This window comes from Nerophis ophidion, linkage group LG01 (genome assembly GCF_033978795.1).
Source record: "Nerophis ophidion isolate RoL-2023_Sa linkage group LG01, RoL_Noph_v1.0, whole genome shotgun sequence".
In the NCBI taxonomy this organism is placed as follows: Eukaryota; Metazoa; Chordata; class Actinopteri; order Syngnathiformes; family Syngnathidae; genus Nerophis; species Nerophis ophidion.
This window is the reverse complement of record NC_084611.1, coordinates 12,009,072-12,034,056: the sequence shown is the minus strand read 5'-3', so window position 1 is coordinate 12,034,056 and position 24,985 is coordinate 12,009,072. Positions and strand designations below refer to the sequence as shown.

The 24,985-nt window shown below is 39.1% G+C and overlaps 2 protein-coding genes across 3 annotated transcripts in view; one reads left to right on the top strand and one right to left on the bottom strand.

The window, feature by feature from the left end:
* The window catches only part of fbp2 (fructose-1,6-bisphosphatase 2), a 36,021-nt gene extending 25,297 nt beyond the window's left edge, over nt 1-10,724 (top strand). For both annotated transcript variants that reach the window (XM_061896072.1, XM_061896062.1), the window contains 2 exons: nt 4,375-4,494; nt 9,919-10,724. In XM_061896072.1, coding sequence (XP_061752056.1) covers nt 4,375-4,494; nt 9,919-10,104 — 306 coding nt within the window. In that variant the 3' untranslated portion in view covers nt 10,105-10,724. The remainder of the gene's footprint in view (nt 1-4,374; nt 4,495-9,918) is intronic.
* A 3,759-nt stretch (nt 10,725-14,483) lies between these two features.
* ctsla (cathepsin La) lies at nt 14,484-24,323 on the bottom strand. Its single transcript, XM_061896051.1, has 8 exons — nt 24,178-24,323; nt 20,866-20,997; nt 20,659-20,781; nt 18,369-18,521; nt 15,333-15,557; nt 15,091-15,259; nt 14,892-15,009; nt 14,484-14,833 (listed from the first exon to the last, which is right to left on the bottom strand). The coding sequence occupies exons 2-8, from the start codon at nt 20,986-20,988 to the stop codon at nt 14,734-14,736; spliced, it is 1,011 nt and encodes a 336-aa protein (XP_061752035.1). The 5' UTR covers nt 20,989-20,997; nt 24,178-24,323; the 3' UTR covers nt 14,484-14,733.
* Between the last annotated feature and the right edge of the window lie 662 nt (nt 24,324-24,985).

Sequence of the window (24,985 nt, the reverse complement as noted above, 5' to 3'; positions counted from 1 at the left end):
CCACCTCATAACAGATTGAATTTTTTTTTTTTTGTAATATTTTTGTATTATTATATTCATCCATTCCTGCGAATAGGGGGCGACTTGTCCAGGGTGTACCCCGCCTTCCGCCCGATTGTAGCTGTGATAGGCACCAGCGCCCCCCCGCGACCCCAAAGGGAACAAGCGGTAGAAAATGGATGGATGGTTTAATTTACAGTTTTTCCCAATAGACTTTAACATATTTTTTGGGGTAATACATTACTGAATATCCATACATCATTTTTCTACCGCTTGGCTGGAGCCTATCCCAGCTGGATTCGGGTGAAAGGCATGGTGCACCCTGGACAAGTCGCCACCTCATAACAGATTTAATTATTTTTTTTTTGTAATATTTTTGTATTATCATATTCATCCATCCCTGCGATGAGGTGGCGACTTGTCCAGGGTGTAACCCACTTTCCACCCGAATGCAGCTGAGGTAGGCACCAGCGCCCCCCCTACTCCAAAGGGAATAAGCGGTAGAAAATGGATGGTTTAATTTACAGTTTTTCCCAATAGACGTCAACATATTTTTTGGGGTAATATATTACTGAATATCCATACATCATTTTTCTACCGCTTGGCTGGAGCCTATCCCAGCTGGATTCGGGTGAAAGGCAGGGTACACCCTGGACAAGTCGCCACCTCAGCGGTAGAAAATGGATGGATGGATGGATAGATGGATATATTCATCCATCCCTGCGATGAGGTGGCGACTTGTCCAGGGTGTACACCGCCTTCCGCCCGATTGTAGCTGAGCTAGGCACCAGCGCCCTCGCGACCCCAAAGCGAATAAGCGGTAGGAAATGGATGGATGGACTATTTTTGGGGGGTAACATATTAATTGAATATCCACACATCATTTTTTACCGCTTGACTGGAGCCTATCCCAGCTGCATTCTGGTGAAAGGCAGTGTACATCCTGGACAAGTTGCCACGTCATAACAGGTTATCAAAAAAATGTTTTTAAATATTTTTGTATTATTATATTAATCCATCCCTGCGAATAGCTGGCGACTTGTCCAGGGTGTACACCGCCTTCCACCCGATCATAGCTGCGATAGGCACCAGCGCCCCCCGCGACCACAAAAGAAATAAGCGGTAGAAAATGGATGGATGGATGGTTTAATTCACAGTTTTTCCCAATAGACTTCAACATATTTTTGGGGATAATATATTATTGAATATCCAAACATCATATTTGTACCGCTTGGCTGGAGCCTATCCCAGATGCATTTTGGTGAAAGGCAGGGTACACCCTGGACAAGTCGCCACCTCATAACAGATTATCAATTTTTTGGGGGGGTAATATTTTGTATTATTATATTCATCCATCCCTGCGATGAGGTGGCGACTTGTCCAGGGTGTACCCCACTTTCCGCCCGAATGCAGCTGAGATAGGCTCCAGCGACCCCAAAAAGGGACAAACGGTAGAAAATGGATGGATGGATATTCATCCATCCATACATCCATTGATTGTCCAACCGCTTATCAGAGTCCAGGATGCGGGGGCTGCAGTCTAAGCAGAGATGCCCAGACTTCCCTGTCTCCGGCCTCATCCTCTAATTCCGCAGGGCAGGGGACACCGAGGCGTTCTCAGTCCAGCTGTGAGACATAATCCATCCAACGTGTCCTCGGCCCGCCCAAAACACCTCACCAGGGAGGCACCCGTAGTAGATAATCGAGCCATCTCAGCTGGCTCCTCCCGACTACTCGGAGTCTCTCCTGGATGACCGAGTTCCACACCCTATCTCTGAGGGGGATCCCAGACATCCTGCGGACGAGACTCGTTTCTGAAGCTTGTATTCGCCACCTAAGTAGGACTGTAGACTGACCGGTAAATCGAGAGCTTCGCCTTCTGGCTCAGCTCCTTCTTCACCACAACAGACCGCTACAGTGACCTCATCACTGTTCGACGCTGCACCAATCTTGCGTTCTATTCTTCCCTCACTCGTGAACAAGACTCCTATTATTATATTCTTCTATATAAATTCATCCATCCATACACTTTATATAGTAAGCAGATATAATACAAAACCAGTGAAGTTGGCACGTTGTGTAAATGGTAAATAAAAACAGAATACAATGATTTGCCAATCATTTTCAACTTGTATTCAATTGAATAGACTGCAAAGACAAGATATTTAATATTCGAACTGAGAAACTTGATATTTTAGAATTTAATGGCAGCAACTCATTGCAAAAAAGTTGGCACAAGGGCATTTTTACCACTGTGTTGCATGGCTTTTCCTTTTAACAACACCCAGTAAACGTTTGGGAACTGAAGAGACCAATTTTTGAAGCTTTCCAGGTGGAATTATTTCCAATTCTTGCTTGGGGCACAGCTTAAGTTGTTCAACAGTCCATTGTGGTATTTTAGGCTTCATATTGTGCCACAAATTTTCAATGGTAGACAGGTTTGGGCTACAGGCAGGCCGGTCTCTTTTACTATGAAGCCACGCTGTTGTAACACCTGGCTGGGCATTGTCTTGCTGAAATAAGCAGGGGTGTCCATCAATCAATCAATCAATCAATCAATGTTTATTTATATAGCCCTAAATCACAAATGTCTCAAAGGACTGTACAAACCATTATGACTACGACATCCTCGGAAGAACCCACAAAAGGGCAAGGAAAACTCACACCCAGTGGGACGCCAGTGACAATGCTGACTATGAGAAACCTTGGAGAGGACCTCAGATGTGGGCAAACCCCCCCCCCCCCCCTCTAGGGGACCGAAAGCAATGGATGTCGAGCGGGTCTAACATGATACCGTGAAAGTTCAATCCATAGTGGCTCCAACACAGCCGCGAGAGTTCAGTTCAAAGCGGATCCAAGACAGCAGCGAGAGTCCCGTCCACAGAAAAAGATGGCAACATATGTTGCTCCAAAACCTGTGTGTACCTTTCGGCATTAATGGTCCCTTCACAGATGTGTAAGTTACCCCATGCCTTTGGGCACTAAAACACCCCCATACATCACAGATGCTGGCTTTTCCACTATGCGCCTATAACAGTCCGGATAATTATTTTCCTCTTTGGTCCGGGGGACATGACATCCCCAAAAACAATTCGTCAGACCACAGAACACTTTTCCACTTTACCTCAGTCCATCTTAGATGAGCTCGAGTTCAGCGAAGCCAGCTGATATTCTGGGTGTTGTTGATACATGTCTTTCGCTTGGCTCAGTGGAGTTTTAACTCGCACTTACAGGTGTAGCGACGAACTGCGGTCACAGACAGTGGTTTTTTGAAGTGCTCCTGAGCCCATGTGGCGATAATAATAATGGATTGCTGAAATAAGCAGGGGTGTCCATCAATCAATCAATCAATCAATGTTGTTTTTCTATAGCCCTAAATCACAAATGTCTCAAAGGACTGCACAAACCATTACGACTACGACATCCTCGGAAGAACCCACAAAAGGGCAAGGAAAACTCACACCCAGTGGGCAGGGAGAATTCACATCCAGTGGATTGATACTTTTATTAGTAGATTGCACAGTACAGTACATATTCTGTACAATTGACGACTAAATGGTAACACCCGAATAAGTTTTTCAACTTGTTTAAGTCGGGGTCCACGTTAATCAATTCATGGTAGTGACACACTTTTCCACTTTACCTCAGTTCATCTCAGCCAGCTGAGATTCTGGGTGTTGTTGATACATGTCTTTTGCTTGGCTCAGTGGAGTTTTAACTCGCACTTACAGGTGTAGCGACAAACTGCGGTCACAGACAGTGGTTTTCTGAAGTGCTCCTGAGCCCATGTGGCGATGATAATAATAATAATGGATTAGATTTATATCGCGCTTTTCTATTGTTAGATACTCAAAGCGCTCACAGAGGAGTGGGAACCCATCATTCATTCACACCTGGTGGTGGTAAGCTACATCAGTAGCCACAGCTGCCCTGGGGTAGACTGACGGAAGCGTGGCTTCCAGTTTGCACCTACGGCCCCTCCGACCACCGCCAATCATTCATTCATCATTCATTCACCAGTGTGAGCGGCACCGGGGGCAAAGGGTGAAGTGTCCTGCCCAAGGACACAACAGCAGCGATTTTTTTGGGGGATGTCAATAGGTGGGAAGCGAACCTGCAACTCTCAGGTTTCTGGCATGGCCGCTCTACCCACTACGCCACGATATCCTTTACACACTTATGTCTGGTTTTTGATGCGGTACCGCCTGAGGGATCAAAAGGGCTTGGGAATACAATGGTGGTTTTCGGCCTTGCCGCTTACATGAACCTTTTGATTGTATTATGTTTAGTATTATTACTTTTCCTACACAGCTCTTATAGGGTTAGTGTGCTTAGATGTTCCCGTATTTTCCTATATCTTGTACCTTCCTGCAGGACGGCAGCTCCCCGTACGGCGCTCGCTACGTGGGCTCCATGGTGTCCGACGTCCACCGCACCATCACCTACGGGGGCATCTTCCTGTACCCGGCCAATGAGAAGAGCCCGGAAGGAAAGGTGAGGAAGCCGCCTTGCATGTGTTATGAGCACAACTGATCGTACTTATTTTAAAAAATACAGTTCTTATTTTTGGATAAAAATACACAACTTTCTAAATCAGGGGTCGGGAACCTTTTTGCCTGAAAGAGCCATGAAAGCCAAATATTTTAAAATGTATTTCCATATAATATTTTTTAACACTGAATACAACTAAATGTGTGCATTTTTAAGTAAGACCATGTTTAGAATATAATAAATCTCCTATTCTTTTTGATAACACTCTTATTCTGAAGTTAACCAATAATAAATCAAATACTTCTTACCATTAATGCGACTTCTTGAACAAGTCTGGTAGAAAACGGACGGATGGATAAAATGCATGAGAATGTTTTATATTTTGAACGGTATTTTTAGCACTGTGATTACCAGCGGAATTATTCATAATTATCCTGTTAAGCCAGGGGTGTCCAAACTTTTTCCACTGAAAAATCAAAGCAAGCAGGGGCCATTTTCATAATTTTTATTTTAAAAATCAATACAATATATGTATAAAAAAATATACATTTAGGCCTCCACTCAGTTATGAGCCCAGGGACCCCAAAGGATTTTGGTCCAAAAAAAATATTAAAAATGTGTCATTATTCAGTATTATAATTTTTATTATTATGCAAGTTTTAAATCTCTAGATCAGGGGTGCCCACACTTTTTCTGCAGGCGAGCTACTTTTCAATTGACCAACTCGAGGGGATCTACCTCATTTATATATATCATTTATATTTATTTATTTATGAAAGAGACACTTTTGTAAACAAGTTAAATGTGTTTAATGATAATACAAGCATGTGTAACACATATAGATGTCTTTCTTTCACAAAGACAAGAATATAAGTTGGTGTATTACCTGATTCTGATGACTTGCATTGATTGGAATCAGACAGTAATGATGATAACGCCCACATTTTCAAATGGAGGAGAAAAAAAGTTGTCCTTTCTGTACAATACCACATGAAAGTGGTTGGTTTTTGGCACCTAATTCATCCAGCTTCCACACACTTTACAAGAAAAACATTGGCGGCAAATTCCGTAGCTTGCTTGATTGACATTCACGGCACCCGAGGGTCTTGTGAGATGACGCTGGCTGCTGCCAGTTCATTATTATGAAAAAATGACAGCGAGGAAGGCGAGAAACACTTTTTATTTCAACAGACTTTCGCGCCGTCCCTTCCGTCAAAACTCTAAAGGCCGACTGCACATTTCCTATCTTCACAATAAAAGCCCTGCTTCATGCTGCCTGCGCTAGCAAAATAAGAGTCTCGGAAAGCTAGCGTGCACAAGTGATGTGCACGCCAGCTTTCTGAGGGATCGCTTGTGCACGCCAGTTTTCCGAGACTCTGTATTTAGTTAGCGCAGGCAGCATGAAGCAGGGCTTTTATTGTGAAGATAGGAAATGTGCAGTCGGCCTTTAGAGTTTTGACGGAAGGTACGGCGCAAGAGTCTGTTGAAATAAAAAGTGTTTCTCGCCTTCCTCTCGGTCATATTTTCATAATAATGATCTTGCAGCAGCCAGCGTCATCTCACAAGACCCTCCGGTACCGTGAATGTCATTTAAGTGACGTCTTGGTGAAGATTGATGATCACTAATTTTTAGGTCTATTTTTTTCAAAAGCCTGGCTGGAGATCGACTGACACACCCCCCGTGGTCGACTGGTAGCTCGCGATCGACGTAATGGGCACCCCTGCTCTAGATCAACATTAAAAAAAAAAATGGAAAAAACACAAAATATGCAATATTTTCAGCCAATAACTTCTTTAGGCGGAATATTTGAGATTATATAATAATTGGTGCCTTAATTTTGGATTTTGATTCATTATTATTTTTTGAGCAATGACACTTAAAAACAAATCACACTAAAATAATTGGGGATCCAAAACTGTCCTACTTATTAAAGTGTTAAAAAAATAAATCATACATTTTATTTACCGTTTACTTTTAGCACAATAATCTCGAGATCAACTTCAGATATGTCCGTCAATTTCAAGTTTTATTGTTGTTAATGTTTTGTTTGTTTGTTTTAGGCCCTTCTTAAAAAAAAAAAAAAAAAAACAGCTCAGTTTTTTATATGCCAAAACACAAAATATGCCAAAAAATATCTCAAAGTGATATATTTAATGTGATGTAATCAAAGCCTTGAATAGGTCAATAATTCAAAATGACATTGATTTTGATTCATTATTATTTTTTAAAGAAAGAAACAGCCTGCATGGCAGCTTTGTGTTATAAGAGTAAACATTGCAACAATTTCTTGTTACATTTCACCTGTTTGCTCTTTTATACCACTTTTTATGTTTTTAATTTTTTTTTTAAATTGTATTCTTAAAATGTGCCGTGGGGCCGTTAAAAAATGACACGCGGGCCGCACTTTGGACACCTCTGTGTTAAGCAATATCAGCTAAGATTTATCTGACGAGCCAGATGAAGTCATCGAAAGAGCCACATCCGGCTCTAGAGCCATAGGTTCCCTACCCCTGTTCTAAATATTCAACGGAAAAAAACCCCGTCACCTTCTGCCAGTCTGTTGAGACTTCAGAACGTTCCGGCCAGGTGGACTCTGAGGAACAGTTTTACTTTCTAGCGGGCCAGCAGTGACACAGCAGCGCTATCTGTAAGACAGAAAGAGAAACAGAAGAAGAAGTGAAACTATGGGACTCAGACAAGTCATCGCCACATAAAGGATGTGTTCAGACCTACTTTTCAAACGCACTTTTCAGCTTCCCGTAAAACGGTTTTGATCCGGTTTTTCAGTTGGAAACGCTGCCCTCACAAACTGGCTTCAGGCACGCGCAGACATTTTGGGGACAAGTGCAAAAGTTCATAGTAAGATATTTCCAACGTTTTAGTTAGTAATCCCAACTCATTTTATCATACGGAAAAAAATAAAAATACACTTTTTTTTTTAATAGCTAGCACAGTATAGGGATGCAGCTATCGATTATTTTAGTCATTGAGTAATCTATCGATTAGTTTGTTGGATTAATCGGCTAAAACACATTTTATAGGCACAAATGTGTACTTTAAGGAAAATAATTGAAAATAATTTTTTTTGTACTTACCATGAACCTCATGACCTTCGGTTTACCTTCTATATTACCTTTTTTACATTTTATTTACCTTCCATATAACCTATTTTGCCTTCTACGTAGCTTTTTATCATCTTCTATTTAACTTATTTAATATTTTATTAACCTTTTATGTTTACCTTATTTTACTTTCTATTGACTTTCTTTCGTCGTCTCTTACCTTCCAAATTCTTTTTTCTTCTATTTAACTTATTTACCTTTTATTTATCTCTTATTTATCTTCTATTTAACCTATTTTACCCTTTATATTCCGCCTATTACCTTTAATTTACCTTTTTTTACTTGGCACTATTTTTACCTTATTTTACCTTTTATTTTTTTCTATTCCCTTTTGTTTACTTTATTTTACTTTTTATTAGCTGCTTGTACCTTCTATTTACCTTTTATCATTTTTGTTTACTTATTTTACCTTTTATTTATCTTATCTACCTTTTGTTTATCTTTTATATGATGTTATATTTTTCTTTTATTACCTTCTATTTACCTTATTTTGTCCCTTATGTATCTTATTTTATTTATCTTCTTTTTAACTTTGCACTAGTTTAACCCTCTATTTATCTTATTTTACCTTTTATTTACCATATTTTACCTTTTATTTTTTTCTATTATCTTTTGTTTACTTTATTTTTTCTATTACCTTTTGTTTACTTTATTTTACTTTTTATTAACTGCTTGTACCTTCTATTTACCTTTTATCATTTTTGTTTACTTATTTTACCTTTTATTTATCTTATCTACCTTTTGTTTATCTTTTATATGACGTTATATTTTTCTTTTATTACCTTCTATTTACCTCATTTTGTCCCTTATGTATCTTGTTTTATTTTATTTATCTTCTTTTTAACTTTGCACGAATTTAACCCTCTATCTTATTTTACCTTTTATTTACCATATTTTCCCTTTTATTTTTTTCTATTACCTTTTGTTTACTTCATTTTACTTTTTATTAACTGATTTTACCTTCTATTTACCTTTTATTTATCTTTTTTTACCTTTTATGTACTTTTTAGACCTTTTTTTCTTCTATTACCTTATTTCTTATCTTATTGAATTTTCTTTTATTTATCTTCTTTCACCTTTTATTTACCTTTAATTTCCATAATTTTATCTTTTAATAACCTTATTTTACCCTTTTATTTACTAATTTTCCCTTTTATTCATCTTCTCTTAGCTCTATATTTACCTTTTTTTTCTTCTATTACCTTCTATTTACCCTATTTCATCTTTTACGTATCTTATTCAATTTTATTTTATTTTATGTTCTTTCACCTTTTATTTCCATTATTTTATATTTTAATAGCCTTATTTTACCCTTTTATTTACTAACTTTATCTTTCAATTATCTATTCTTTTAGCTCTCTATTTACCTTGTTTTACCCTCAATTTACCTTTTTTTAACCTTCTTCACCTCTTATTTCCTCTTTTCCCTTCTATATTCCTTCTTTCACCTTACATTTACCTTTCGTTTACTAATTTTACCTTCTATTTACCCTTTCCCCCTTCTTTTACCTTTAGTTAACTTCTATTGCCTTCTCTTCAACTTGTTTTACCTTCTTTTATGCAGTCTGGATTTTATAAATGTGTATTGTTTACACTCATTAAGCAAAAAAATAGAATAAGAATCTAAGCTTTTTTCTAATCAAATTATTGGATTTATTTGATTGATCAATGCAGCCCTTAACTCAGTGGTTATAACACTAACCAATAACACAAGAGACGGGGCGTTCAAGCTCATGTCTTTTTTTTGTTTTTTTAACTGATTTAGCTTTGATTTTTATTTATTTTTTATTTTTGCTGAGACATTTCCCATAAATTGAAATGCAAATGTTGGCAGGAATGCCCTCGCTCCCTTCACTAAACATGGCAAATGACAGCAAACGGTATTTTCTTTAAGAACGTTTCATAATGTCTCGGTCAACTTAGCACCAAATGAGAGGGACAAGCGGTAGAAAATGGATGGATGGATGTCCGGCGGGCCAGATTGAAAAGCTTAACGGCCCGCATGTGGCCCACGGGCCTTAATTTGTCCAAGTCTGACTCATATAGTCTGTATTGCGCAAGCCTAATGTATAGCTATTCCTTGTGCTCCGGTGATAACGATACTTGTGAGAAACTTTGTGTGCTTGTTGCTGTCGAATTTGTGGCATCGTCGGCTAAATGTATACCATTCAAATCGCGCAAGAATCCAGTAAATACTCTTAAAAAAATGGAAAAACGTGATTATGACAAGCTACATTTTTAGTTACGCTTTCTCATGCACTCCAGAACATTGTTAATTATCCCTTTTTTTTCTCTCCTGGCTAGCTGAGGCTGCTGTACGAGTGCAATCCCATCGCGTTCCTGGTGGAGCAGGCGGGAGGCCTGGCCTCCACGGGCACCCAGAGGGTCCTGGAGGTGCAGCCAAAGGCCATCCATCAGCGGGTGCCCTTCGTGGTGGGCTCCCCGGATGACGTCAACGAGTACCTGTCCTTCGTCAGGAAGCACCAGTGACGGCGTGGAATGACTTTTATTTTTTTATTTTTTTTTTATCAAATTGGCAACTGGTGAAAAAAGCATTTTGTCAACGTTGTATTCGATCAATTAAAAACAAAAGACTGTATTTGACGTCCAGCTCACTTTTGCAGAAAGAGGAAGTGAGATAGCGAGGGTGTTTTTCACACTGGAAACAAAACTGTGACTTACAGCTGACTATTAAAGGCCGACTGAAATGAGATTTTCTTATTTAAACGGGGATAGCAGGTCCATTCGATGTGTCATACTTGATCTATTTCGGTTTCATCTGACCACATGACATTCTCCCAATCCTCTGCAGTATCATCCATGTATCCATTTTGGTATAAACTCAACTCGTCGTGTTTGGAGGAAGAAGAATACTGAGTTGCATCCCAAGAACACCATACCTACTGTGAAGCATGGGGGTGGAAACATCATGCTTTGGGGCTGTTTTTCTGCTAAAGGGACAGGACGATTGATCCGTGTTAAGGAAAGAATGAATGGGGCCATGTATCGTGAGATTTTGAGCCAAAACCTCCTTCCATCAGTGAGAGCTTTGAATGGTTGCCCAAATACTTATTTTCCACCTTAATTTACAAATAAATTCTTAAAAATTCCTACAATGTGAATTCCTGGATTTTATTCTTCACATTCTGTCTCTCACAGTTGAAGTGTACCTATGATGATGTGTGTATATATATATATATATATATATATATATATATATATATATATATATATATATATATGTCTTGATTGGATTATCCAGAGAATAGTGCTCGATACCGTGGTAGAGCGCAATATGTAGGTGTGGGAAAAATCACAAGACTACTTCATCTAGTGCGGAAAAGGGTGGAATGCCATCTCCGGGTTGGGGAGGAGACCCTGCCCCAAGTGGAGGAGTTCAAGTACCTGGGAGTCTTGTTCACGAGTAAGGGAAGAGTGGATCGTGAGATCGACAGGCGGATCGGTGCGGCGTCTTCAGTAATGCGGACGTTGTACCGATCCGTTGTGGTGAAGAAGGAGCTGAGCCGGAAGGCAAAGCTCTCAATTTACCGGTCGATCTACGTTCCAATCCTCACCTATGGTCATGAGCTTTGGGTCATGACCGAAAGGATAAGATCACGGGTGCAAGCGGCCGAAATGAGTTTCCTCCGCCGTGTGGCGGGGCTCTCCCTTAGAGATAGGGTGAGAAGCTCTGCCATCCGGGAGGAACTCAAAGTAAAGCCGCTGCTCCTTCACATCGAGAGGAGCCAGATGAGGTGGTTCGGGCATCTGGTCAGGATGCCACCCGAACGCCTCCCTAGGGAGGTGTTTAGGGCACGTCCAGCTGGTAGGAGGCCACGGGGAAGACCCAGGACACGTTGGGAAGACTATGTCTCCCGGCTGGCCTGGGAACGCATCGGGATCCTCCGGGAAGAGCTAGACGAAGTGGCTGGGAAAAGGGAAGTCTGGGTTTCCCTGCTTAGGCTGTTGCCCCCGCGACCCGACCTCGGATAAGCGGAAGATGATGGATGGATACTTCATCTCTACAGAACTGTTTCATGAGGGGTTCCCTCAATCAACACGATTGAGGGAACGTATTGGCATGTATTGCAATGTTAATATTTCATCATTGATATATAAACTATCAGACTGCGTGGTTGGTAGTAGCGGGTTTCAGTAGGCCTTTAATGTAAAATCTTACTTGTGAAAAGTAATCCCCCGATTCCTATTTTCAACAGTCTGCTCATTTGAGCAGGAAAACGTTGAACAACATCTTTGTGTTCTACCTGTCAACCGTCCTCATCACCACTTCAAGATGGCGGACCAATTTCTCGCGTCACAGCAGACAATGCTGCGTCCACTTATAAGACGTCTATGGTTACCTGCATCTGCGATGAGGTGGCGACTTGTTCAGGGTGCACCCCGCCTTCCGCCCGATTGCAGCTGAGATAGGCACCAGCGCCCCCCACGACCCCAAAAGGGAATAAGCGGTAAAAAAAAAAAAATGGATGGATTGATGGTTACCTGCATCACTTGTCTTCATTAGCGCCGGTTCACCAACGACTTTCGCCGCTTCCTGTTTATGTTTTCCCGCCCACCGCTGACCCAATTGGAGAGGGCAGCATTGTCACGTGGTTTGACGACGCATTCAGGTGCACCTGTAATTTTTGTCACAAAACATTTTCTTTGCTTCGTGTTTTTGTCGTTTTTGGTTCTTTAACGCTACTTTACTGGATTTAAGGTCCTTTACTGGCTTTAATGTTAAATATATTCAAGGTAAATCTTTTAAGACTCTATAGAATGTGGAGGTCATTTAGTAAACAAGCTTCCACCTCATGAAGCAACTTAATTGTTACACAATCAATAATCCCACGGTTATTGGTCACGTGACAAGCAGTAGTAATATCTATTTTATACTATATTATTAATTTATTTTTATTTTCAAAACTAATATAATATTTAGATTTGTTTTAACCTTTAGGGCTCCCCTCAAGTTTGGTCCCAGAGACTCGGAAAGGTGTCAGTCATGAAAATGTAAATCCAATAATATTGTTTTGTATTATTAACACAAAAACACACAAAATATGCAATATTTCCACCAAAACAATTTCAAAGTGGGTTATTTAATGTAAAGTAATTGAAGCCTTAAATCGGTCAATAATTCATAACACCATTCATTGGTCATTTTAGCATTACAGTTTTAAAAAACCCTACTATATTTATTGGGGATCCAAAAGGGCCCCCATTCATAAAAGTGTTAAAAATAACTCATATATTTAATTTATTTTTTTTACTTTCAATGCTTAAGTTGATTAACTCCAAATTGATATGTCCATTATGAGTTTTTGTTTTGTTTTGTTTTTATGCCCTATTTGTCAAACATAACTTTTATCTGGTAAAAATAATTGGAACCCTAAAATTACACCACTGATTATTTTCTAAAAAAAAGTGACAGATTTTTTTTTTTTTTTTTTAAGAAAAATTTGACAATATTTATTGGAGATCCAAAGGGCCCCAATCATAAGAGTTTTACAACAGGTCACACATATATATATTTTTTTACTTTTAACAATTAAATCCAAAGTACAACTTCAGATCATTATCTTTTAACAGGTTTTTAAAAATGGGTTTGTTTTATGCCATTTTTTTAAAAAGAAAACTGTAAGAAAACATGTAACATTTCTCAAAGAAAACTTTTTTTAAATTTGTGAAAACCACAAAATACGCAATAATTTCCGCCCAAATTTTAATTTAAAAAAAGTGGAATATTCGAGGTGATGTAATTGAGTCCTTAATTGATAACAGATTTTGATTATTTTTGTAGTAATGACATCTTTAAAAAACAGCCTGCATAACATTGCAACTTTTTCTTGTCACATTTTACCGGTTAGCTTTTATTACTACACGTTTCTCCTTTTTAATAGTTGTCAGGTTCAAACACTGATGACATCTATTAAACAGACAAAGAAGCAAGGAATCAAACAAAGACAGAATCAGATTTGGCTCAATTGAGGAGAAACGTCTGGGCTGTACTCTTGTACAGTCTCCACCACGCTCTGACGAACGATTGTACGCCTCCTCTTTTATTTGAACTTTCCCTGATTACATGGCAACAGCTGTTTCTAAGGGAGGGGGGTGGTAAAGAGCCGCTGCCTTTGGTTTCAAAACAGTTCAAAGAAAAGGTCGTAAACAGCCGTTGCCCTCGGCCACAAAACAGTTCAAAGAAAAGGTGCCTGGAGAGGGGTCAGGTCCTGCCTCCTCTCCGCTTTGTAGATCTCGGGTCAAGACAAACTCTCATTCCATCCATCTTCTTCCGCCAATCTGAAGTCGGGTCACGGGGTAGCAGCCTAAGCAGGGAAGCCCAGACTTTCCTTTCCCCAACCACTTCGTCCAGCTCTTCCCGGGGGATCCCGAAGTGTTCCCAGACCAGCCGGGAGACATAGTCTTCCCAACGTGTCCTAGGTCTTTGGTCGGATGTGCCCTAAACACCTCCCTATGGAGGCGTTCGGGTGGAATCCTGACCAGATGCCCGAACCACCTCATCTGGCTCCTCTCGTCTTGGAGGAGCAGTGTGGATTACAATAGATCCAAGAAACTGACACACTTATGTCGCTCCCCATCCTACACGGTGGGAGTTTTACAAGCCTTTTGCTTGGTAGGATCAAAGACGGCTTTTGTCCTCTCGCCGGGAACTCATTGAAACACAAAGTTTTGTGTTAACGAATAATTCTGACAATAGTATTTTTAGCATATGTGATGTTGGCCGGAAAAGGGGAATCGTTGCGTCTCCTTAGTTGAGATTCTAACAAACACGAGCATGTTTTGACTTCCTAAAAGCGTGCCTTCAAGTCCATGCTTTGGCGAAGCGACATCAACCACGGGAAACAGGACAGTGTTTCACACCTTTAATTGTTAACAGTCAACATCCAATTAAAAAAAAAACCCAACACAAAATATGACATTTTCAATCAGCCAGCAGCATATTTACAGAGGATAAAAGACAAACAGAACAAAGTGGCATAAAATCACAGCATCATTTCCCTAAAAAGTGTTTTTGTCCGTAAAAACAAAACGTTGATGCGTGCGCTCCACACCTTTGCCATTTCCTGTTCCAATAAAAAGCACTAGAGGGCGACGTGGTTAAACGAGCGGGTAACTGGCCGCCGTGGCGATGCCGCAGTGGTTCTTGCGGTCCTTGGCCATGAAGATGTAGCCTTTGTCGCCCCAACTCTCGCCCCAGCTGCGGGACAAGAGAGGTCAGCGTTGCGACGCAAACGACGCCGGGCTTCAGCGCTCACCTGTTCTTGACGATCCAGTACTTCCTGCCGTCCACGTCCTCCCCCTCGAAGCCGTAGCCCACCACCAGGACGCCGTGGTCCAGCTCCTCGCTGCTGCACTCCTTCTCGTAGTAGATGCCTAAAAAAAAGGGGCGGAGTCATGAAGGTTAGCGGGTGTGGATGGCGTTTTTTGGGGTTTTTTTTAAAGGCAAGAACGGACCTGATTGGTAGAACTGGAAGGACTCGTGTCCGGCGTCGATGGCCACGGAGACGGGGCCGACGGCGGCCACGGCCTTCATCAGCGCGTGCTCCTTGCCGCTGGGGATGTCCACGAAGCCGGTGTCATTGGCGGAGTTGTACGAGGGGTCGTAGTTGCACGGCGCGTCGTCCTGGAAGCGCGTTAACGGCGGTTAGAGAGGAACGGGAGGAGAGCGGCTTCCTGTGTGTGTGTGAGCGGCTTACAGTTCCCGTGTAGGGGTAGGCCGCCTCCGAGTCCAGACCGTCATTGTCCTTGACGTACTGGAAGGCCTGGTCCATCAGGCCGCCGTTGCAGCCCTCGTTGCCCTCGGGCCGGGAGCAGTCCACCAGGTTCTGCTCGCTCAGCGACACCAGCTTGCCGGTCTTGCGGAAGTGTTGGCCCTCCAGAGCGCCCGTGGTGCTGAAGGCCCAGCAGGAGCCGCACTGACCCTGCACACCACAGGAAGTCACCACCGTCTGGATTATTTCTTTGCAATATTAAAAACACACAGCTTGGTCTCACACACACAACTTTTACACTCGCAGGACTTTTACTAAAGTTTATGTCAGGTGCAGTTTGGTGGCTTCAGGATTATGTCTCTGCTTTTTGCAGATGACGTGGTCCTGATGGCTTCATCTGGCCGGGATCTTCAGCTCTCACTGGATCGGTTCGCAGCCGAGCGCGAAGCCACTGGGATGAGAATCAGCACCTCCAAGTCCGAGTCCGTGGTTCTCGCCCGGAAAAGGGTGGAGTGCCAACTCCGGGTTGGGGGGAGATCTTGCCCCAAGTTGAGGAGTTCAAGTACCTCGGAGTCTTGTTCACGAGTTAGGGAAGAGTGGATTGTGAGATCGGTGCAACGTCTTCAGTAATGCGGACGCTGTATCGATCCGTAGTGAATAAGGAGCTGAGCCGGAAGGCAAACCTCTCAATTTACCCATCCTCACCTCTCCCGTCCGAAGGCAAAACCTAGTAACTCACTTCTAGCTGATTTTGAGAAAACAAAGGAAAACCAATCTATCTTGATGCTGCCTTACAAAGATCTACAAAGTCATCAAACGTATAGATGTTTTCCTGAGCTTTCATTTTCTTGCCGATTGAGCCATGGATTGAATCTGCTCTCATGAACGTGTGCCCTTTCTCCAGATATTTTATCACAATCTCGGGCGGGCCCCATTCTGCGTTTGCACATTGGGCAAGAGCCGTGTACAGCGTCCAGTTTTTATTTGGACCTCCACAGTTATCTGCCCAAAAGTTGGATGGGCCACATGCGACCCGTTAAGATTTTCAATCCGGCCCGCCGGACGTTCTACTTAATTTTTTTAGACCTTCAACATCAAAACTTTTGCCACCATTATGATGTACAGTGCTGTTTTTAAAATGACATGACCATAAGTCTTGAACCATACAAAGTATTTCAATGGTCGAAATCTGCGCTTTTGATTTATATTCCATTTATTATGGTAATCTACGTCAAAGCAGCTCAGACCAGGAACAAAACGGAGTGGGCGGGGTTTGTTTGTAGAGCAGCCAGACCCAAATGCGTATGTCAGAAACAGATGCGGAAGCAGATTTTTACGTGATAATATAACATATTGTAGGTGTTTAGAGCGGCCGTGCTAGCAACTTGAGGGTTGCAGGTTCGATTCCCGCTTCCGCCATCCTAGTCACTGCCGTTGTGTCCTTGGGCAAGACACTTTACCCACCTGCTCCCAGTGCCACCCGCACTGGTTTAAATGTAACTTAGATATTGGGTTTCACTATGTAAAAGCGCTTTGAGTCACTAGAAAAAAGCGCTACATAAATATAATTCACTTCACACTTCACTTATTTTGCTGTTTTTTGTTTTTTTTTACATTTTTGTTGTGTTTTGCTTCATTGTATAATAAACACAACTATGGAGGAGCTGGTCTGAGAAGTAAAGGAGGAGCGACGTTCATATGTTGTTAATATTTAGTGTTTTATTGTTCATAGTTAATATTCTAAATCCCACTTTCTTTATTTTTTTATTTACATTTTGGGTGTTCCTTTCAGTAAAAAAAAACTCTGAAGTTCCATTCCGTTTTTTTCAGGTGGTCTGTCATAATTTTTTTTAGAATTCTTTGGGACTATGTGACTTTTGGTATTAGTGTTCCTGGAAAAAAAAGGGACCCCAACACACATGTACAGCAGATTTTTACAGCTAAATGTGTATATAGGGGGCGGCGTGGCACAGTGGCTGTCCGCAACCCGAGGGTCCCTGGTTCAATTCCCACCTATTACCAACCTCGCCACGTCCGTTGTGTCCTGAGCAAGACACTTCACCCTTGCTCCTGATGGGTGCTGGTTAGCGCCTTGCATGGCAGCTCCCTCCATCAGTGTGTGAATGTGTGTGTGAATGGGTAAATGTGGAAGTAGTGTCAAAGCGCTTTGAGTACCTTGAAGGTAGAAAAGCGCTATACAAGTACAACCCATTTATCATTTATATCATTGAAGTGAAGTGAATTATATTTATATAGCGCTTTTCTCTAGTGACTCAAAGCGCTTTACATAGTGACACCCAATATCTAAGTTACATTTTTAAACCAGTGTGGGTGGCACTGGGAGCAGGTGGGTAAAGTGTCTTGCCCAAGGACACAACGGCAGTGACTAGGATGGTGGAAGCGGGAATCGAACCTGCAACCCTAAAGTTGCTGGCACGGCCGCTCTACCAACCGAGCTATACCGCCCATTAATACACATACACATCTATTGGGAGTCAAGAAAAGTTTTTCCCTAAAGCCATAACCACAGGGAACTCTAAAAGGCACTGATTTTATAGTTTAGCACCTCTCTGTGTGCAATTTTTACTTTCCACCCACAATCTGAATGCTTCTGAATATATATTGTGTAATATTTATTTCCTGTAAATAACACATTGAACATAAGTCGTTCTCAGGACTGGACTGTGCACCTTACCTCCTTTTGCACTATTTTTCTTTTTCTTTTCTGCCTATGTTTTGCATATTTTGTCGACCGTCGCACTGATACTGGAGTTGTTTTCAATCTCATTGTACCTGTGCATAGTGACAATAAAAGGCATTCTATTCTATTTCCTCTCAACGTGCCCCACCCCCGAGTCAAAATATTCACCCAGCTATGGTTTATGTGGTCGTTCAGCACTTCCACTTTGTGAGAAAGAGCGGGAGGGAGGGAGGGATGAGTGCAAAACAAAGATAAACAAGCAGACATCTTATCTCTGCAGAACATTTACCCCAGCACACGGTTTAGCGACTGTTAGCTACCTGGTTCTTGACGGGGGTGACGTAGCCCTGGTCCCTCCAGTCCACGGAGCGCGGGGCCTCCAGGAAGTTGGGCTCCAAAAAGAGAGACCCCTTGAACTTCCTCTCGTTTTTGTGCTTGTAGCCGTTCATGATCTGACGGAATTCCTCGTGGGTCTGAATGGATGACAGCAGGTTTGTCACTAATAATTAGTGTTTGCTCCTACTAATACATCCACTATGTTTATATATTTCATCTAAAACATGCAACATTGTCATTCATTATTTTCCTATTTTATTAAAACATTTGTAATGATTGTGTTCCCTGTCAATGACAATAATTTGCTTAAAAAAAACTAATTTATTTTGCATTATTTTATTTCATTTTGTTTTTATTCCAATGACACAATTATTGGTTGACTTGAGAATATAATTTATAACTTTAAAAAAATACATTTTTGAAATTTTAAAACAAAATAGAGATAATTTCCTATTTTTAAAGCCTTCACATTAAAAAAAGGCTAATGTAGGGCAATGAAAATAAACATCATGAAAAAAATACTGCATTAAAATGCTTTGGGGAATCTACACTGTTTTTGTTTAAACTGTCAATAATAAACCTCTGGAAAAATGATGATTCTTTTTTTTTAATGTTTAAAGAATGCCAAATTTGGGGGAATATATATTTGTTTTAATGTCAATGATAATCACTTGAAAATTATATTTAATTATTTTTTTTAAATGACAACCTTAGGAGAATATATACTGTATTTTTGCTTAAACAGTCTATTATTAATCTTTAAAAAATATAGTTTAAATACCCTTGAACTGCAATTTAAAGAATGCCAGGTTTTGGGGATGTTTGTGTTACAATCAATGATAATAAACCTCTAAAATAACAAAGTATTTTTTATTTGAATTGTTTAAAGACTGAGGGATTTTGTTTTACTGGCAATGATGATAAACATCGTGGTAAAATATTTGAAAAAATACATTTAAATGTTTAAAAAAATGCCAAATTTCAGGGAATACATATTTTACTGTCATTGATAATAAATCACTTAAAATATTTGAAAAATATGTATATGAAATGTAAAAAAAAAAAAATGCTAAGCCTTGAAGAATGCTTACTGTATTTTTTCTTAAACAGCCAATAATAAATATTTTAAAAATATTTTTAATACATTCAAATGTTTGAAGGATTACAATTTGGGGCATTTCTTGTTACTATCAAGGACAATAAAACCTATTAAAAAAAAAAATTATATATATATATATATATATATAAAAACTACATTTAAATAATTCTATGTTTGAGGGATTTTTCTTTCACTGACTATAAGAAACTTCTTGATAAAATATTTAGAAGAATACATTTAAATGTTTAAAAGGGAATTTTTTTTTACTCTCACTAACAATCAACTTCTTAAAAAAACACATTTAAATGTTTAAAAAATGCCATCTTCGGGGAAATATTTTTTTACTGTCTGATGATAAACCTTTTTTAAAATATATGCATAAAAAGCTTCTCTTTGGGGAATCTACGGTATTTTTGCCAAAACTGTCAATAATAAAACCCTTGAAAAATTATTTTAAAAATAAATTTGAATATTTAAAGAATGCTAAATTTGGGGGAATATTTTTTTTTTTGTCAATTATAATGAACTTTTTTAAAAAAGTAATTTTTTTTTTTAAATATTTAAAGAATATCAAGTTTAAATTGGCCCTAGTGTGTGAATGTGAGTGTGAATGTTGTCTGTCTATCTGTGTTGGCCCTGCGATGAGGTGGCGACTTGTCCAGGGTGTACCCCGCCTTCCACCCGATTGTAGCTGAGATAGGCGCCAGCGCCCCCGCGATCCCAAAAGGGAATAAGCGGTAGAAAATGGATGGAAGTTTGGGGGAGTATGTGTTTTTACTGTCAATAATAAACCTAATGCAAAAAAAAAAAAACATTTAAATGTTTAAAGACAGCCAAATTTAGGGATTTTTTTTACTGTCAATGATAATAAACCTAATTTTTTTTAAATTACATTTAAATGTTTAAAATAGGAATATATAGTTTTAAAACTATCAATGATAAAACCAATTAAAAAATATTTCAAAAATACATTTAAATGTTTAAAGATGTTTTGGAGAACATTTTAGCAATAAACCTATTAAGTGACATAACATTTATATTTTTAAAGACAAAAATAAGTTAACAATTTTAAAATTAAAAAATTAAATTATTAGAAAAAATATTCAATAATTGTGTGCTTATTATTTTGAATTTGACCATATGTAAGAAGTCCGACATTTCAAGAGACGACGTACCATGTCTCCAAAGTGGTTCATGCCCAGGCGGTACGAGTGTTCTCCCATGGAATGCTCCAGGTTGTGCATCTCGATCTTCTTCAGGTTCTTCTCCCACACCATCCTCCTCCAGCCCTCCTCCTTCTACACGCACCCAAAACGACGACGACCACCATCAGTGCGACGCATCACCAATCAGCACGACAACAGAGAGCAACAATTGCTGACCTCGTGGTATTTCTTGGAGTGCCAGCTCTTCCACAGATCCCAGTGATCGTCCAGCTGAGGGTCCAGACTGGGAGCGCAGGCGGCCGCACTCAGGCACACGGCCAACACGACAAAAGGCAGCATTGCGGCGGCCTGTGGGGTGGACAAAACGATATGTTAATACTACTAGCGGCCACTAGGCTACACATTTTGTTATGATGTCGGGGACATTTTGTGCCCTTTATTTTGAAAATATACATAGGGGACAATTGCCAGGAGGATATTAATGCTAAAAAAAAACTTTTTACAGCCGTCGCCTCTTTCCTTAAACTAGCCTGTAATTGCAAAGCTTCTCAAAAAGTGACAAGCTTGCTCCTTGTGACCAAAAAATGTCCGATTGAAGATGCCCCAACATTTAAATTGTGAACAAGAACACGGAAGGCCATTTCGATATCTTCTTCCAGCCTTTAAAAAACGAAAGTGTGGGTTAGTACTATCAATGTGTCATTTTGTCCAACAAACTTTTTACGCTGTGCGTCAATTCAAAAAGGTGAGTTTTTTCAATGTTATTTTACCATGAATTGATTAACGTGGACTACGACTTAAACAAGTTGAAAAACTTTTTCGGGTGTTACCATTTAGTGGTCAATTGTACGGAATATGTACTGTACTGTGTAATCTACTAATAAAAGTTTCAATCAATCAACATTTCAGCGTTTCCGGTTTTACATTATTGTGCCTTTTTGCTAATGTTTTTAATATTTACATTTTTTTTTTTTACAAAAAAAAGGGAAAAACTGTATTTCACAATTTTCAAGTTTCCCTATGATCAATACAGTTTGTCTAATTTTTTTACATGCCGTCTGTTGTCCATCATATATGAATTCCATACAGTTTTTGCTAACATTTTATTTCTGGAATAAAAATTAAAAAAAAGTTTTAGTAGTATGTTGTTCACTGTGTTTTAAAATTTGCTAAAGTTTATTCCGCCAATTATTTTTTGTTGACATTTTACTGCTACAAAAAAATATATATATATAATTTTTTACAAGCCATATGTTGTCCTTCACATTGGATTTTTTCCTACAGTTTTTTGCTAACATTTTATTTCCACCCACATTTTTATTTTATTATTACATGCCATTTATTGTTCATCATGTTTGAGTTTTCCTAAAGTGTTTGCGTATTATTTTTAGTTGACATTTTATTTCTACAAAAAATTAAGTCATTTTGTGCCATTTGTTTTCCATCCCATTGGAATTTTGCTAGTGTTTTTTTGTTTACATCTTATTTCTACAAAAAAAAAAAAACATTTTATTATTGCATGCCATCTGCTGTCCATAACATTTAAATTTTCCTAAAGATTTCTGCTGGTAAAGTTTATTTAAAAATATATATATATATATATTTTTTAAATGCCACCTGTTGCTCATCACATTTAAATGTTTGTACAGTTTATTTCTACAAACAAATAAATAAAAGTAGTATTATGTGCCATATGTTGTTCATCATGTTTGAATTTTCCTACAGTTTTTCTGCCATTTTTCTTTAGTTTACATTTAATTCCTACAAAAAATACAAACATTTTTACATGCCACCTATTACCTATCCCATTTATATGTTTCTACAGTTTATTTATACAAACAAATAAAAGTAGTATTACGTGCCATCTGTTGTTCATCATGTTTGAATTTCCCTACAGTTTTTCTGCAAAATTTTTTTAGTTTGCATTTCATTTCTACAAAAAAATAAAAGTAGTATTATTTGCCATCTGTTGTTCATCATGTTTGAATTCCCCTACAGTTTTTCTGCCATTTTTCTTAGATTGCATTTTATTTCTACAAAAAAATAACATTCTATTATTGCATGCCATCTGTTTTGAATGTTTCTAGTTTTTTTGTTGACATTTTAATTCTACAAAAATGGTTTTAAATTGTATCATTACGCACCATCAAAACTTTTGTTTACATTTATTTCCACGAAAAAATTTAATTTTTGCGTGCCATCGGTTGTCTATCACAGTGGTTCTCAACCTTTTTTCCAGTGATGTAACCCCTGTGAACATTTTTTTAATTCAAGTACCCCCTAATCAGAGCAAAGCATTTTTGGTTGGAAAAAAAGAGATAAAGAAGTAAAATACAGCACTATGTCATCAGTTTCTGATTTATTAAATTGTATAATAGTGCAAAACATTGCTCATTTGTAGTGGTCTTTCTTGAACTATTAGGGAAAAAAAGATATGAAAATAACAAAAAACTTGTTGAAAAATGAACAAGTGATTCAATTATAAATAAAAATTTCTACACATAGAAGTAATAATTAACTAAAAGTGCCCTCTCTGGAGATTGTAATAGAGATCCCTCTGGATTCATGAACTTAATTTTAAACTTTTCTTCACAAAAAAAGAAATCTTTAACATCAATATTTATGGAAAATGTCTCCAAAAAAATCAAGTTGTCAACACTGAATATTGCATTGTTGTATTATTTTTCAGTTTATGAACTTACATTCATATTTTGTTGAAGTATTATTCAATAAATATATTTATAAAGTTTTTGAATTGTTGCTATAATGAGAATATTTTTAAAAAATCTCACGTACCCCTTGGCATACCTTCAAGTACCCCCATTTGAATGTTCCTGCAGGGTGTACCTAATGAAGTGTCCGTCGAGCGCAACCAGACACCCTCCTTGTCACGTGACCTCGACGATCCAGTCAGTCCACGACAACGCGTTAATAAAAAAATAAAAAAAAACATTCCCTTTTGTAAATTACCCATATCATATTTAAATTACGATAATAGATAACAGTTATTGTCCACAAAGTTGGCGAGGAATTGTACAGGAATGAAAGAAAAAAAAAAAATCGGGATATGGATAATTTCCGGTGAAACCGGAAACGGGATCTATTTTTTTCCCCCTTTTTTTTTTTCTGCCGAGTCACGGGATCTGCGAAGAAAAGTAGGCCATCGAGTCCATCGAAACTTGGGACGGAAAATGGACAATTAACAGAGTTGCAGCACAATAGTTATTCCAGTCATAATAATTTCGCGTCAATTAAGCAAAAAGGGTCGAAACGAGCAATGGTTTGTTTGTTATAGCCAAGAGCGAGACGACAACAAAAGGAGGCAAACACGTGACAACAACACGTCATCAAATAATAACACACGTCGACGTATTTGTTCACGATAAATAGATTACGACGAGATGGTGGCTTAAATACACCTTTTTACAACCCTTTTGTCTTGCTTATTATTGATGGTAAACGTTCGCTGCAATGACTAAATGGATTAAAACTGCAGTACGAATAAAAGCGATGAAAAGTGATACTTACTGGAAGCACTAGGCGAAGGATTAGTGAGGAGAAAAGAAAATAACCTGCTATGATAGACGCAAGCAAAGTTTATAAGGGCCTGGAAGGAGGGCAAGACCCGCCCACTGAGCTCTCTGATTGGTCCGTTTCTTGTTTTTTCACCCACTGATGACCCGCCTTCTTTGTGACGTCACCCGAGATTCACGTGATGCGTCTTGGAATGATTCTTTGGAAAAACAACACCTTGTCCTTCGAGTCGATTGTTGTGTTGTTCTCCACATAAAGACAAATTAAATGGATTCAATAATGAATTTATTCAACTTAATGTTTTGGTAAAGAATGAAGTAGGTGTTAATACCTAACCAAGAACTCTAAAGGCCTACTGAAATGAGATTTTGTTATTTAAACAGGGATAGCATATGTCTCATATTTGATCATTTCGCGATATTGCCATATTTGTGCTGAAAGGATTTAGTAGAGAACATCGACGATAAAGTTCGCAACTTTTGGTCGCTAATAAAAAAGCCTTGCCTTTACCGGAAGTAGCAAACGATGTGCGCGTGACATCACGGGTTGTAGGGCTCCTCACATCCTCACATTGTTTACAATCATAGCCAGCAGCAGCTAGTGAAGTGAAGTGAAGTGAAGTGAATTATATTTATATAGCGCTTTTCTCTAGTGACTCAAAGCGCTTTGCATAGTGAAACCCAATATCTCAGTTACATTTAAACCAGTGTGGGTGGCACTGGGAGCAGGTGGGTAACGTGTCTTGCCCAAGGACACAACGGCATTGACTAGGATGGCGGGAGCGGGAATCGAACCTGCAACC

What these genes read in the sequence shown, in the direction of transcription:
- ctsla (XM_061896051.1), bottom strand. Translation starts at nt 20,988, where the DNA reads ATGCTGCCTTTTGTCGTGTTGGCCGTGTGCCTGAGTGCGGCCGCCTGC. An exon ending in CTTCCAGTTCTACCAATCAG is followed by an intron (nt 15,010 to 15,090) that starts GTCCGTTCTTGC and finishes CCTTTTTTTTAG; the next exon opens with GCATCTACTACGAGAAGGAG. An exon ending in TACTGGATCGTCAAGAACAG is followed by an intron (nt 14,834 to 14,891) that starts GTGAGCGCTGAA and finishes CTTGTCCCGCAG; the next exon opens with CTGGGGCGAGAGTTGGGGCG.